We start from the raw sequence: 15,114 nt of genomic DNA on the forward strand, positions 1-15,114 counted from the left end.
TATATTTTTTGTTTGGGATGGAAGGGATTGTTTTTTTTCTGTCCTAAAGAGCAGTGGAGATGAGGCACTGGAGGACATGGATCTCCTAACAAAAATGGCTTGTTTGGCAGTACTCTACACAAAAGAGAGCCCTGTCAAAGAACAAAGGTCAGCCAAATTGAAAAATTAATAATGGTCAGCCAAAAGGGGAGTCTATGACAGTATATGACAACAGAAAGACCGCCAAAGCCCCCAAAATGCATTGGAAGCCATTCCTTGTTTTCCTGTTATTTATAGAATCAAAGCACCATTCTGGACTCCAGGAACGTCTGTTGGGTGCTCTCTTTGGTTGGCAGATATAGTATGTTGCTGTGTCCAGTTAAGGATGTTTTCCTTCACTTTCTGTCCTAGAGACATAGCAGGAAGTGAGAAGAGAGCTCTCCAAAGTGAAGGGAAATCTCTCTTAAGCCTGGTACATACCACAGTTTTTTTTTTTTTTTCGTTCAACTCAGCGAGTTGCTGACGGCTCAGGTGGGAGCCAATGTACTAACAATCCAATGTTAGTACAGCGATCTCCCAGCTGTGCTTTTGTATTCTGACAGGGGGATGGCCTCCCACCAGAACACTTCGGTCAGCGCTCTCAGGGAGCTGATATGGAGCCGGTCTGCAGACCTTTTTAGGTCATGAGCCTTTAACAGAAGCCGGCCGAATGTCAGCCGGTTTCTATTGAACTGGCCAACATTCGGCCCGTGTGTACTAGGCTTTAGACAGGTGTCCTCCATATAAAGATTGATCCTCAATCCTGTCCTGTTGACAACGACAAGTTTTGGATTTACTGTCACTTTCTGTATTAATTGTCACAGATGCACAAACTTTCTATAGTATAGAAGAAAAAAAAAAAAAAAAAGAGAGTTAAGCTGCGTACACACGATCGGACTTTCCGATGGGAATTGTGTGATGTCAGGCTGTTGGCGGAAAATCCGACCATTTATACGCTCCATCAGACAATTGTCAGATTTTCCACGGACAAATGTTGGATGGCAGCTTTTAAAATTTTCCGCGGACAAATGTCTGTTGCCGGATTTTCCGATCGTTTATACACAAGTCCGTCGGACAAAAGTCCAAAGTACAAACACGCATGCTCGGAAGCAAGGACAAGCCGGAAGCGGGTCGGTCTTGTAAGCTAGCGTTTGTAATGAAGAATTATGCCCCGTACACACGGTCGGACTTTGATCGGACATTCCGACAACAAAATCCTAGGATTTTTTCCGACGGATGTTGGCTCAAACTTGTCTTGCATACACACGGTCACACAAAGTTGTCGGAAAATCCGATCGTTCTATACGCGGTGACGTAAAACACGTACGTCGGGACTATAAACGGGGCAGTGGCCAATAGCTTTCATCTCTTTATTTATTCTGAGCATGCGTGGCACTTTGTCCGTCGGATTTGTGTACACATGATAGGAATTTCCGACAACGGATTTTGTTGTCGGAAAATTTTATCTCCTGCTCTCCAACTTTGTGTGTCGGAAAATCCGATGGAAAATGTCCGATGGAGCCTACACACGGTCGGAATTTCCGACAACACGCTCCGATCGGACATTTTCCATCGGAAAATCCGACCGTGTGTACGGGGCATTAACATTCGTGACGTGGCAAATTATAAAATATATAAATGCAGCGCACAATTCTCTTCTTCTTTAATGGGATAATAATGAAGCTGCTTTGCTGGTGATACTGATGAGGTTCTGCCAAACGTATTTAAAAAGGCTTTTTTTTTTTTTTCTAGTGATATCAAGAATAATATTATTATGTTTTTTTATTTTTTTGGTCAAGTTACCACAACACCATTATCTTGTAGTTTTTTTAGATCAAAGATACAACTCTGTTGGTGTCCCTTGTCAATTTTACATTGTATTTTTTAAATGTAACTGCCGACTCCCAAACTGTGATTTGAAGTAAAACACATAGCCAAGTATTATTCTACACAATTTTTTTATTGTGCATTCAAAAAAAGAAAAATAAAATTAGACATGATATCTGCAAATAGAACTTAACCAAAAAGTGCATTCTATGCATCCAAAAATATAGAAAATATACCAAATCAAATCATTATTATTCAACCAAAAAAATTAAGTCAAAGCAATAACTCCAAGGCCAATAATAAATAACACGTTATCTCCTCCGATTCCGCAACATGGCTGGTTGACAAACGGCCATTCAGAAACGAAATGAAAAGCACGAAATGAAAAGCACGAATTAACACTCACCAAACTTCTACTAACATGAAATTAGCAGAAGGAGCCCAAAGGGTGGCGCTAAAGAGCTGAAAAACCACATAGTACGTCACTACGTTCGTAATTGTTGGCCAACAACTGTGTGGCCGTGTGTATGCAAGACAAGTTTGGCCCAACGCCCTTCGGACAAAATTCCAGGGTTTTGTTGGCCAACAATCCGATCGTGTGTACGAGGCTTTACTGTGCGCATGTTGGGCCTGGCACAAGTTGCTCAGAGGTGTCTTCTCCATCCTCCCACCCTTCTCTTTCCTGGTTTCCTTACCTGTTTTTCTGACAGTGGAAATGACTATCCCATCATTTTAGCCTTCACTCTCTATGGTCCGCTCATTGCCTTTGTACCTTTACGCCTCCTCAAGCACCTGTAGGATTTGTGAACCCAACAACATGGTAGATAGCTGTGTCTTATCTTTATAGACCATACTACAATCCATTACAATATTTTTTATGCACCCCACCACCCTGCAGGCTTCACTTCTCTCTGCCCTATCATGCACCACATGACTCTATTCTACCCCCCTTAACTTATTTAGAGGGCATTGTTTTGTCATCCCTAAAGTTTATCTAAACTCAAGAACAAAAACTAATAATACTGCAGCTTACTGGTCATTAGATGTGGTGGCTGCATTTGTCTTCTTTTTCATGTTTTTTCCTTTCTTTTAACCTGGTAATCCTTCCAGGACTTAACTTCCTTTCCTAGGGTGACAACCATATTGAGAACCGTAGCCACCCTAGGACAGAGCGTGTGTTCTCCATAACAGGGGGAAGCGTTTTGTAGTCCAGTTGGGCCTATTCACACCTACACATTTTATCAAGCATTCTTTCCACCCCTCTTTTTTTTTTTTTTTTTTTTTTAGATCAGATTTTTAGATTTTTTTTTTTTTTATAAACACTTAAACATACACACAAGAGACAAATAAAGCATATCACACAAAAAAAAAAATTCTATCAGACATACAACAACATAAAACCCCCCCCACCATAACACACTGCATTTATCAAACATTGCAGATGGAACCTATTTTCACAGCAGATCTAGGTCTGACCAGGCCTATCCCTAGCTCAAACCCAAACTCATTGTCTAGCTATGGTGACCAAATTGAGTCAAACCTATAGAAAAAAAAAATGAAATGCACTTATTATGATCAAATAAGCAATCAGATATGGTCGGAGGACGTGGGAAGTCCACCTAATGTTCTTAAGTGAACTTCCCCCACGTCCTACGACAAGATCCGATTGGATATTTGATCTTTATAAGTGCCTTTGTCTCCAGACCATGAACACTACATGTAGGACAGTAACCCACTTTAGTGGTTTAAACAATGAACGATCAACATAGCCCAATAGAAATGTAAGACTATCCACTTGAAGGTTCACATCTAAGATCTCCTTGAGTGTGCCCACAACCTCCGCCCAATACCTCTGGAGTTTTTGGCAGCGCCATAATAGGTGTATTAGAGACCCTGAATCACTGCATCTAGGGCAAGCCGAATTGGCTCTAAGGGTTTCAACCCTTATGCTGCGTACACACGAGCGGACTTTCCGGCAGACTTGGTCCGACGTTCTTCCCGCCGGACTTTCTGGCGGACTACCGCCGGACTTTCTGAACGGACAGACTTGCCTACACACGACCAGATTTTCTAGCAGGCTAGGTCCACCTGTATTTCCGACGGACTTTCGCCGGAGGACTTTCAGAATGAACGGACTTGCCCACGCATGGACAAGTCCGTTCATTTTGAACGTGACTCGGGTACGACGGGACTAGAAAAGAAAGTGAATCTCGCCGCTTTTATCGGCGAGATTGACACCTTGCGAGACCTAAGGGCCTGGTATGCCCCGCGCTCGCCGCAATAGGAAAATTTGTTTTTTCTATTGCAGCGAGCGTGAGATGCAGTACCCTGCCCTTGCATCGTATCTGGTCCGTCGGACCAGCATACAGACGAACGGGCTTTCCGTCAGGAACTGAGTCCGGCTGACTTACGACGGAAAGATTTGAAACATGCTTCAAATCTAGGTCCGGCAGACTTTTGGGAAAAAAAAAAGTCTGCGGGAGCCTACACATGATCGGATTGTGCGGCGGACTCTGGTCCGCCGGACCAAGTATGCCGGAGAGTCCGCTCGTGTGTACGCGGCATTAGAGCCCTTTTTAGGCTAGTGCTGAGATTTGGTAAAGTGAAATAACCCCCTAGAAACCCATAGATTTCACTTTCTGGGGGTCACCTAGGAAAGACCATGGCAGGCTGGTTGACATGAGTTAATGTACTTTCCAAATAACCTTGATGCCTCTCCTATATAAGCAATATATCCTGCTTTTCCATCACCTGCAGGTTCTGGGATGGTGAACAACCACTCCATGCAATCGAACGGAGAAATGAATGGAGCTCATTCATCACAGTCCATGGTGTCAGGATCACATTGTACTCCCCCACCACCGTACAACGCAGACCCCAGCTTAGTCAGGTACGTCTACTGGACTCCCCCCATCACTATTTTGTGAGTCCTATGCCCCTGCATGATACCCTATTCAGATGCATTGTTTATTAATGTGTGTTCTAACTAGAGTGACAAGCTTGCTAACTCCACAATCATTACTGACATCACAAAACGAGGGGGAACTTGGATAACTAGGTCAATGTCACAGTCAGCTTGGTAGGTCTGTTGTATGAAGGTGTCAGGGAATTCGGGTTATCTGTAGCAACCAGATTCCTTTTTTAAAGGCCAGCTTTAGGGTGTAACATGAAGCAGGGTAAGAGTCTGCAGTTACACACCCCCCCCCCCTTCAAACTGCCACATCTTCTTACAGAAGCCAAAGGTGCTTCTGCCCATTGGCTCTTGTCAATTTTGAAATCAGTATGGTTGTGTGCGGCTTTGCAAGAATCTGTGACTGGAAAAAGTACGAGTCCTGTCTGTCACCTTGGCAGAAGAACTCAAGTTCTCAATGGAGCACAAGTGTGATTATGCCACAGCATTTGTAGTTCATTGATATTTCCTCCAGCCCGTAACTGAAGGGTCCCTACCTGCGGCTGCAAAAAGTGTCTACAAGGGCCAGGGCATTACTGATCACTGTGGAGCTGATCCACTGATCGCCATTTCCATGCAAAAAAATAATAAATTCATATTTTTTAAATAGGAGTATATATATATATATATATATTTTTTTTTTTTTTGCAAAAGGTGGCCTTTAAATAGCAGACAAAATGTGTCTGGTTGCCATAGACTTTTTATACCCGAGGGCCAATAATGCACAGTATAGGTGGCAACAGCATAAAATGTACTTACAACAAGGAAGGAAAGAGACTGGAACTGCCAATTACATAAACTCACAGCAAAAGGGGTCTTCAGCAGCATGCTGCCTGATGCCATTTGTGTCATTTCAATGCTTCCAAGTCCTGGGGAAAGTACAAATCCTTCCATTAGAAATGTGGATACTTGTGAATACTAATTAAACGTACCAGTAAGTTCTGGGAACGGATCCAGACGACCACAGCTAGTCTACATACAGTGTCCCCAGAGGGAAATGCACCTGACCAGATTTCACATTTCAGATAAGACCGTTGGTTGCTATGGACAGCAGCTCTACCTCTGTATGATTGAATCAACCCGACTTGTCCTTCAGTCAGACCATTCAAATCAGTCCATCTTGAAGCTAAATATGGGACTATACACGATAACTATGTTTAGTTGTGGGCTAGGAGCTCTAGTGCCCTCAAGGACTGTATTAGGTGGCTCTTTGCAGCTAAGAGTCCCTGTATGCTGTATGTAAAATTCTGCTAAGATTGGAAGTTATGTTAGTCAAAAGATGGGGGGAATTGCACAACCAAGATCAGCGCCAATATGGGGACAATCCAGTGTGTGTGTGTGTGTGTGGAGGATAGGATACTCTTTCTGTGGTGAGACTGGTTGACAATTTGCTGACCAAGAAATTATTCAAATAAAAGTATCCAGAGATTATCAACATCTCATTTGTTTAGTAGTAAAACAGGGAGCAATGGGCCACCCACAATATGTGTGGACATCACCTGGGCCAATCAAATGGAACTGATAGTCTCAGCCAATCACTACAGCTACCCCAGGTGAAGGCTGGCTCAGGAATATACAGTGGGGGAAAATAATGATTTGATGCCCTGCAGATCTTGTAAATTTGCCCACTTACAAAGAAATGAAGGGTGTATGATTTTTGTCATAGGTGTATTTTATATGATAGAGACAGAATATCAACCAAAAATCCAGAAAAAAACATGATATAAATGTTATAAATGGAGTTGCAGTTCAGTGAGTAAAATAAGTATTTGTTCACCAAGCAAAACATGACTTTGTACTTGGTGGAGAAACCCTTGTCGGCAGCACAGGGTTTCTTGTAGTTGGTGACCAGGTTTGCACACATCTCAGGAGGGATTTTGGTCCTCTCTTCTTTACAGATCTTCTCTAAATCCTTAAGTGTTCTTGGCTGTCGCTTGGCAACTCGAAGTTTCAGCTCCCTCCATACATTTTCTATAGGATTAATGTCTGGAGACTGGCTAGGCCACTCCATGACCTTAATGTGCTTCTTCCTGAGGCACTCCTTTGTTGCCTTGGCGGTATGTCTTAGGTCATTGTCATGCTGGAAGACCCATCCATGATCAATCTTCAGTGTTCTGACTGAGGGAAGAAGGTCCTCATCCAAGATTTTACAACACATGGCCATGTCCATTGGCCCAGCAATGCGGCAAAGTTGGCCTGTACCTTTAGCAGAGAAACGTTTCCAACTCCGTGCTTGACTGTAGGGATGGTGTTCTTGGGGTCATAGTCAGCATTATTCTTCCTCCAAACACGGCGAGTCGTGTTAATGCCAAAGGGCTCAATTTTGGTCTCATCCGACCACAGCACTTTCTCCCAATTCTTCTCTGAATCATTTAGATGTTCATTGGCAAACTTCATACAGACCTGTACATGTCTTCTTGAGGAGGGGGACTTTGCAAGCGCTGCAGGATTTCAATCCATGGCGGTGTATTGTGTTACCAATGCTTTGTTTGGTGACTGTGGTCCCAACTGCTTGGAGATCATTCACAAGCTCCTCCCGTATAGTTCTGGGCTGATCCCTCACTTTTCTCATGATCATCCTCACGCCATGAACGGAAATCCTTCATGGAGCTCCAGACTGAGGGCAATTGATAGTTATTTTGTATTTCTTCCATTTGCGAATAATCGCTCCAACAGTTGTCTCCTTCTCACCAAGCTTCTTGCTGATGGTCATGTGGCTCATTCCAGCCTTGTGCAGGTCTACAATCTTGTCCCTCACATCCTTTGACAGCTCTTTGGTCTTGCCCATGATGGTGAGATTTGAGTGGAAGAAAGAGATTCTGTGGACCGGTGTCTTTTATACACATAACGAGTTGTCGGTTGGTAGGGGATCAAATACTTATTTTACTCACTGAACTGCAACTCAATTTATAACAATTGTATCATGTATTTTTTTTCTAGATTGTTTGTTGATATTCTGTCTCTATCATTTAAAATTCACCTATGATAACAATTATAGACCCTTCATTTCTTTGTAAGTGGGCAAACTTACAAAATCTGCAGGGGGTCATATCATTATTTTCCCCCACTGTATGCTCAGCCAGTCATACCGTACATGTTCATTACATGGGTGAATCAATGGATACCATAACCTGGACATTTAAAGACAGGCAAATCTTAGTTTTTTTTCCAGTCTCTACCCAGTTTAGAAATATGTTTGGTTATGCCCATACTTTTGTCATCCTGAGATTAACCTTATTGGGTTAGGAAGCCATGTTGGTGGTTCTGATATAGTAGTACATTTTGGGAGTTGCCATTTGCTTTACACTACAGATCCCATTATCCTGGTACTTAGGCAAACATTATGTGTGCATGCTAATGGAGATGGTCAGGGAATGGTGTCAACACAGTCCAAAATTTGTCACATTGAACAGATGGGATGAATGGATGCCACCCATGTTACAACTTATAACAAGGACCATACTAAGCAGAATGGAAGTTTTATAGGTATACAAGTATTAATAATTGCTTGTATATAGCATTTCTAAAACAGAGACAACGCTACACACATATGCTGTATTCCCTTCTAAAGTAAAGCTACCCTTTAAAAAGAATACATACACACTGAATGAAGGGGTCTGACGTGCATCTCATGGATTGCAGCAGTAAGATCTGTATACCATATCCTGGTTGTGTCATCTCCACCATGGATTTCGCTACTTCAAGATGTAGTAGAGATCAGAAATGCCAAATTCAGGTGTGGCAATCTTACTGCTGGAATCCCTGAGATATAGAAGAAGGGCTATTCAACACATCTCCACCAATTTAAAAGAGCAAATGCCCATCACCGAGGCAGCCCAATGCAACGTTGCTCAGATGACTAGAAGTGAGTGAACCATTTCTGATGGAGATCCAGTCCTAAGCTAGTGGGTAACAACTTTTTACTTGTCAAGTTGGAGTCTCCAGGGCTTAACTGCTCCATCACTTGCTAGCCTAAGACCAGCCCCCCGCTGTAGCATTTCCTCCTTTAAAATGCAGTGATTTTCAAGGTTATTGTGGAAAGGGGTTATTCTCATGCTGTTAAGTGATACACACACTATATTACCAAAATTTACAGACACCTGCCTTTACACGCACATGAACTTTAATGGCATCTAAGTCTTAGTCCGTAGGGTTCAATATTGAGTTGGCCCACGCTTTGCAGCTATAACAGCTTCAACTCTTCTGGGAAGGCTGTCCACAAGGTTTAGGAGTGTGTCTATGGGAATGTTTGACCATTCTTCCAGAAGCGCATTTGTGAGGTCAGGCACTGATGTTGGATGAGAAGGCCTGGCTCGCAGTCTCCTCTCTAATTCATCCCAAAGGTGTTCTATCAAGTTGTGCAGTCCTGTCAAGTTCCTCCACCCCAAACTCGCCCCTCCATGTCTTTATGGATCTTGCTTTGTGCACTGGTGGGCAGTCATGTTGGAACGGGAAGGGGCCATCCCCAAACTGTTCCCACAAAGTTGGGAACATTAAATTATCCAAAATGTCTTGGTACTAAGGGGCCAAGCCCAAACCCTGAAAAACAAACCCAACACCATAATCCCTCCTCCACCAATTGATTTGGACAAGTGCACAAAGCAAGGTCCATAAAGACATGGATGAACGTGTTTGGGATGGAGGAACTTGACTGTCCTGAATACTAATGGCATCCCAATCTTAGTCCGTAGGGTTCAATATTGAGTTGGCCCACCCATTGCAGCTATAACAGCTTCAACTCTTCTGGGAAGGCTGTCCACAAACAAGGTCCGTAAAGACATGGATGAATGAGTTTGGGGTGGAGGAACTTGATTGGCCGGAGTCCTGACCTCAACCCAATAGAACACCTTTGTTATGAATTAGAGTGGAGAAGGACGAAAAGGCCTGGCTCGCAGTCTCCACTCTAATTCATAACAAAGGTGTTCTATTGGGTTGAGGTCAGGACTCAGGCCAGTCAAGTTGCTCCACCCCAAACTCGTTCATCCATGTCTTTACGGACCTTGTTTGTGGATAGCCTTCCCAGAAGAGTTGAAGCTGTTATAGCTGCAATGGGTGGGCCAACTCAATATTGAACCCTATGGACTAAGACTGGGATGCCATTAGTATGCAGGCCAGTCAAGTTCCTCCATCCTAAACACGTTCATCCATGTCTTTATGGACCTTGCTTTGTGCACTTGTCCAAATCAATTGGTGGAGGGGGATTATGGTGTTGGGTTTGTTTTCAAGGTCTGAGCTTGGCCCCTTGGCCCTACCAAGACATTTTGGATAATTTAATGTTCCCAACTTTGTGGGAACAGTTTGGAGATGGCCCCTTCCCGTTCCAACATGACTGCGCACCAGTGCACAAAGCAAGATCCATAAAGACACGGATGAGCGAGTTTGGGGTGGAGGAACTTGACTGGACTGCACAACCTGATAGAACACCTTTGGTATAAATTAGAGCGGAGACTGTGAGCCAGGCCTTCTTGTCCAACATCAGTGCCTGACCTCACAAATGTTCTTCTGGAAGAATGGTCAAACATTCCCATAGACACACTCCTAAACCTTGTGGACAGCCTTCCCAGAAGAGTTGAAGCTGTTATAGCTGCAAAGGGTGGGCCAACTCAATATTGAACCCTACGGACTAAGACTGGGATGCTGTTAAAGTTCATGTGTGTGTAAAGGCAGGCGTCCCAATACCTTTGACAATAGTGTGTATAAATCCTATGCATAGTTACAGTCTGAGGGCGGTATGACACGAGAGCTATTCTGGTCATCAGTTTCAGCTACTGTCCCCCCCCGCCCCAAGGAGGCTCCCAGCCCTTTCCATTGACTTGCACACTAGGATGATGCAGAATTTTGTCAGATCAGTGAGCAGATTTAGAGACAATTCTCTGCTAAAGAGTGATTTGACTGTAAAAGCTCTCGGGTGACATCGCCCCGAATCCGGTTCATGTCCTGTTGTTAAGTCGGCGATAACTGAGAGCATGTGGTGTGTTTGCGTTAATCCTGCTTTTTGTTTTCCACGCTTTTTGTTTCTGCAGTTTTTTGACAGGACTGGGGTGTCCAAACTGCATCGAATATTTCACATCACAAGGGTTACAGAATATTTACCACCTGCAGAACCTAACTATGGAGGTAAATGCTCGGAGACCATTGAATGATTTAGGCTGCAGACCATTTTTAGGGCAACATGCAGAGGTGGGCCCACTCCGTACCCCACAGCAACCAATCAGAAAGCAAATTTAGAGGTCCTAATTACTCACGTTTTTGTTCAGTAAAAGGTGAAAATACCACATACAGGATACATTTTGATAGCGTAGTTTTGCCATCTCTGTGCAGCATCATCACGCCAAGGGTTGTATGGGCCAAATATAAACACAGCAGGGGCCATTGCTGGTTCCTCCTTATGGAAATAGTAACTACCTGGCTGTCATACAAACCCTCTGATTTACCGAGTCAGAACAAGGGCTTCTGAATTCTCTCTCATTTTCCCATGAGTAGGTCAGCCAGGAAACTAGCAGCCATTCGGAAATACTACGTTCCCAAGTGTTTCCGAGCCTTTCCGAGTGCAGCCGAGCTGTCCCCGAGTATTTCTGAGGCTCTCCGGCGCCCCCCCCCCCACCTCTAGCCACATGCGGTATTGCATGTAATAGAAGTCAATGCGGAACAAATTATCTTCGTTCCCATTGACTTCTATGGGGAAACTCACTTTGATATGCGGGTGCTTTGGATTACAAGCATTCTCCTAGAACGGATTATGCTCTTAATCCCAAGGTTCCACTGTGTATGAAAAATAACATGTATGTGAAAAAGAAGTCCATTTGAAAAGAGTCCCGCAATGATTTATAGGAATGCATCCATGTGATCAGATTAAAAAAAAAAAAGGGTCCTGCACCAGTTTGGTGCGAATTCGGAGCAATTTGAGCCACACAAATCCATGGCTCAAATCGCACACCCCAGAGACACTGCATGTAATTTGCGCAGTAATGTGCTGCGATTCCTGTGCGAATTACATGCGGGTATTTCACACCGCAGCACTGTGAACCCAGGCTAGGTATATCTTCACTGCACCAAAAACACATCAATAACGCACCTGTGTTGCGTTTTTATTGAGTTTTTTGAGTCACGTGACCTATGAAAAACACACCATAAGCATGGTAACAATCGCAGTAAAATCGCGTGCATTTTCGGTGCCATTATCGGCATGTTTTTTCTTTATCGGTAAAATGCTGAAAACATCAATTTTCAGCAGCCAAAATTTTGGTGCATCTCTACACAGAATAAAACAAACACTGCGCCCACATGATGATGTCACTGCTAGGCCCCGTCCTGATGCGTTTCGTTCCACAGAACGTCCCTGGAGGGTTGCCAATACAGAAGAGGGCCAAGGCTAAACATTTTTCGACTTGCATGATAAGGCAGCATTAGAGAGGTCTGTTTAGAAGCCCATGACCCAGAATTCTCTGGTCTTGTACCTCCTCTCCCAATCTCATTGGACTTCCATATTCATAGCCTATAAAACAAACATGGACACATTCCCAGGAGTTTGTTGGGTTTTCTAACGATCTGGGAGACCAATCTTCTGTCACATGGAGATGTTGATGTAGTAAGACCTACTAATAATAAAAACAGGCTTACTCCATTCGTGCAAAGAGATTTCCCATAACTAAATTTTAGAAAAAGGAGTGCGGAAATTTGATTGGTTGCTGTGGATTTGCTATAGGCCTTGGCAAATGAGCCTTAAAAGTGAAGTTAGACACACATAGAGGGCTGTTCTAGAAAAATTTTTATATGTATAGTATAGCAGCGTCTTGTTATCACCTTTTTCATTGTTTTATCAAATACTTGAGTAAAAATTAATATTCATGATCAGTAAACTCAAAAAACGCCATTTTTTGTCTTCTGTCCCGATAATTAATATCTTGTATCTTCATGAGCTAACATGTCATGACATCTACTCCAAGCATGCTTGTACCCTCTGCTAGTGTTTTGTTGTGCATGAGCAAGAGATTGCATGGATAGAGAAACAATGAAAGTATTTAGAGAATAAAGGAGATCCTAGGACAGTGATGGCGAACCTTGGCACCCCAGATGTTTTGGAACTACATTTCCCATGATGCTCAACTACACTTCAGAGTGTACGAGCATCATGGGAAATGTAGTTCCAAAACATCTGGGGTGCCAAGGTTCACCATCACTGCCCTAGGACCTGATATACACTAGATTGTAAAAAGTATTGGGACGCTTGCCTTTACACGCACATGAACTTTAATGGCATTACATTAGAGACGGGCTACAGCAGGAGGAGTACAGTACCTGACCCATGAAAAGATACTTTAATGGCAAACCCCATTCTTAGTCCGTAGGGTTCAATATTGTGTTGGCCCACCCTTTGCAGCTATAACAGCTTCAACTCTTCTGGGAAGGCTGTCCACAAGGTTTAGGAGTGTGTCTATGGGAATGTCTGAGCATTCTTCCAGAAGTCTCCGCTCTTCTTGCTTTGTGCACTGGTCCAAATCATTTGGTGGAGGGGGGATTATGGTGTGGGGTTGTTTTTCAGGGGTTGGGTTTGGCCCCTTAGTTCCAGTGAAGGGAACTCTTAAGGCGTTAGCATATCAAGACATTTTGGACAATTTCATGCTCCCAACTTTGTGGGAACATTTTGGGGATGGCCCCTTTCTGTTCCAACATGACTGCACACCAGTGCACAAAGCAAGGTCCATAAAGACATGGATGAGCGAGTTTGGGATGGAGGAACTTGTCCTGACCTCAAACTTCTTGTCCAACATCAGTGCCTAACCTCACAAATGCGCGTCTGGAAGAATGGTCAAACATTCCCATAGACACACTCCTAAACCTTGTGGACGGCCTTCCCAGAAGAGTTGAAGCTGTTATAGCTGCAAAGGGTGGGCCAACTCAATATTGAACCCTACGGACTAAGACTGGGATGCCATTAAAGTTCATGTGCTTATAAAGACAATACTTTCGACAATATAGTGTATGCGCATTAAAGGCCAAAAACCTTAACACAGGAAAAATCTGACTTTTTTTTTTTTCTTAAGCAGCTCATGGCATATGTGGTGCTGTACTGCCCGCTAGTTTGAGTGAACCGAGGTACCATTCAGCGCGAATGCCACTGTGGTTTCACTCATTAAAGTGTAAGTAAACCCCCCCCCCCATCGTTTTCAGCCAAGGAAGCTGCCATCTTTGCCTCTGTTTAATCTACAGCTGCCATGATGCTGCATATGTGACCAGTTATGACGCCAACCATTGGACGGTTTGACAGTTTGGTTGAGAGCACAACCAATGGCACGTGCCATTGGTTGTGGAAATGAAACTTTTTTACGGATGGGTTTTCTTCCGCTTTAACAATTGCAGTAATGTGCACTAAAAAGTACAATGACACAATAGAAACTTTTTAGATGAAGGGTCTTTAGGGACAAAAAGCTGCTGCAGGTGGGACGGGAAGGCTAAAAGATGATTGGTCATTTTGCGTATTACAGAGTTTTATAAATGAGCTACAAAGTGTTCCATAGGAAGTGGTTCCCGCTAACTAAATTACTGTATAGTGTTCAGATACTATTGCGGTTGATGACCGTTATTCTTCCCTCTCTATGGCAGGATCTAGGAGCCCTGAAGATTCCAGAACACTACAAAGCCATTATCTGGCGTGGGATCCAAGAGTTGAACAAAGGTCACGACTATGGCGGCCAGCAGCTAATTCGCTCAAGCAGTAACGCCTCCACCATTTCCATCGGCAGCTCCGGAGAGCTTCAGCGCCAGCGCGTCATGGAGGCCGTACATTTCCGCGTGCGTCACACCATCACCATTCCCAACCGGAACGGTGCCGATGAATGGGCAGACTTTGGTTTCGATTTACCCGACTGCAAAGCGCGCAAACACTCCATCAAAGAAGAGTTTGCCGAATCTGATATCAACTAAACACGAAAACGAAGCCAACCCGAAAAAAAAAAAAAATGAATGCCTTTTTGGTGAACCCAAAACAAAAAAATGGCGGAACTGCAGGCAGCCATATTTCAACCTGTAGCAGCGGTGGGTGTTTGCACACAGCTGGGTGGTTTTCACCAAAGGGCCAGTTTTGCAAGGAACATCTGAACATCAAGTCATTTGTTGCTAAAAAATTTTCGCAAAACCAATTTCATGGAGCTAGTCGAAAACGGAGGTGCGATGCGGTTGGTACCCCATAACACAAAACACACTTTTGTTTTATTTAAACTACAGTTAAAAACCCCTGAGTGGGTTGGGAGATCAGCCGGTCTGACACATAGGTACATCTTATGCCTAGGTCAGCCATTGGCTGGTACAGAAAACACTTT

The 15,114-nt window shown here is 43.6% G+C and overlaps 1 protein-coding gene across 8 annotated transcripts in view; it reads left to right on the forward strand.

The window, feature by feature from the left end:
* Positions 1 to 14,728, forward strand: part of TP73 (tumor protein p73) — a 187,352-nt gene extending 172,624 nt beyond the window's left edge. For all 8 annotated transcript variants that reach the window (XM_073603600.1, XM_073603594.1, XM_073603595.1 and 5 more), the window contains 3 exons: positions 4,603 to 4,735; positions 10,819 to 10,912; positions 14,399 to 14,728. In XM_073603600.1, coding sequence (XP_073459701.1) covers positions 4,603 to 4,735; positions 10,819 to 10,912; positions 14,399 to 14,719 — 548 coding nt within the window. In that variant the 3' untranslated portion in view covers positions 14,720 to 14,728. The remainder of the gene's footprint in view (positions 1 to 4,602; positions 4,736 to 10,818; positions 10,913 to 14,398) is intronic.
* Positions 14,729 to 15,114: the final 386 nt, after the last annotated feature.

This window comes from Aquarana catesbeiana, linkage group LG10 (assembly GCF_042186555.1).
Source record: "Aquarana catesbeiana isolate 2022-GZ linkage group LG10, ASM4218655v1, whole genome shotgun sequence".
Taxonomy (NCBI): domain Eukaryota; kingdom Metazoa; phylum Chordata; class Amphibia; order Anura; family Ranidae; genus Aquarana; species Aquarana catesbeiana.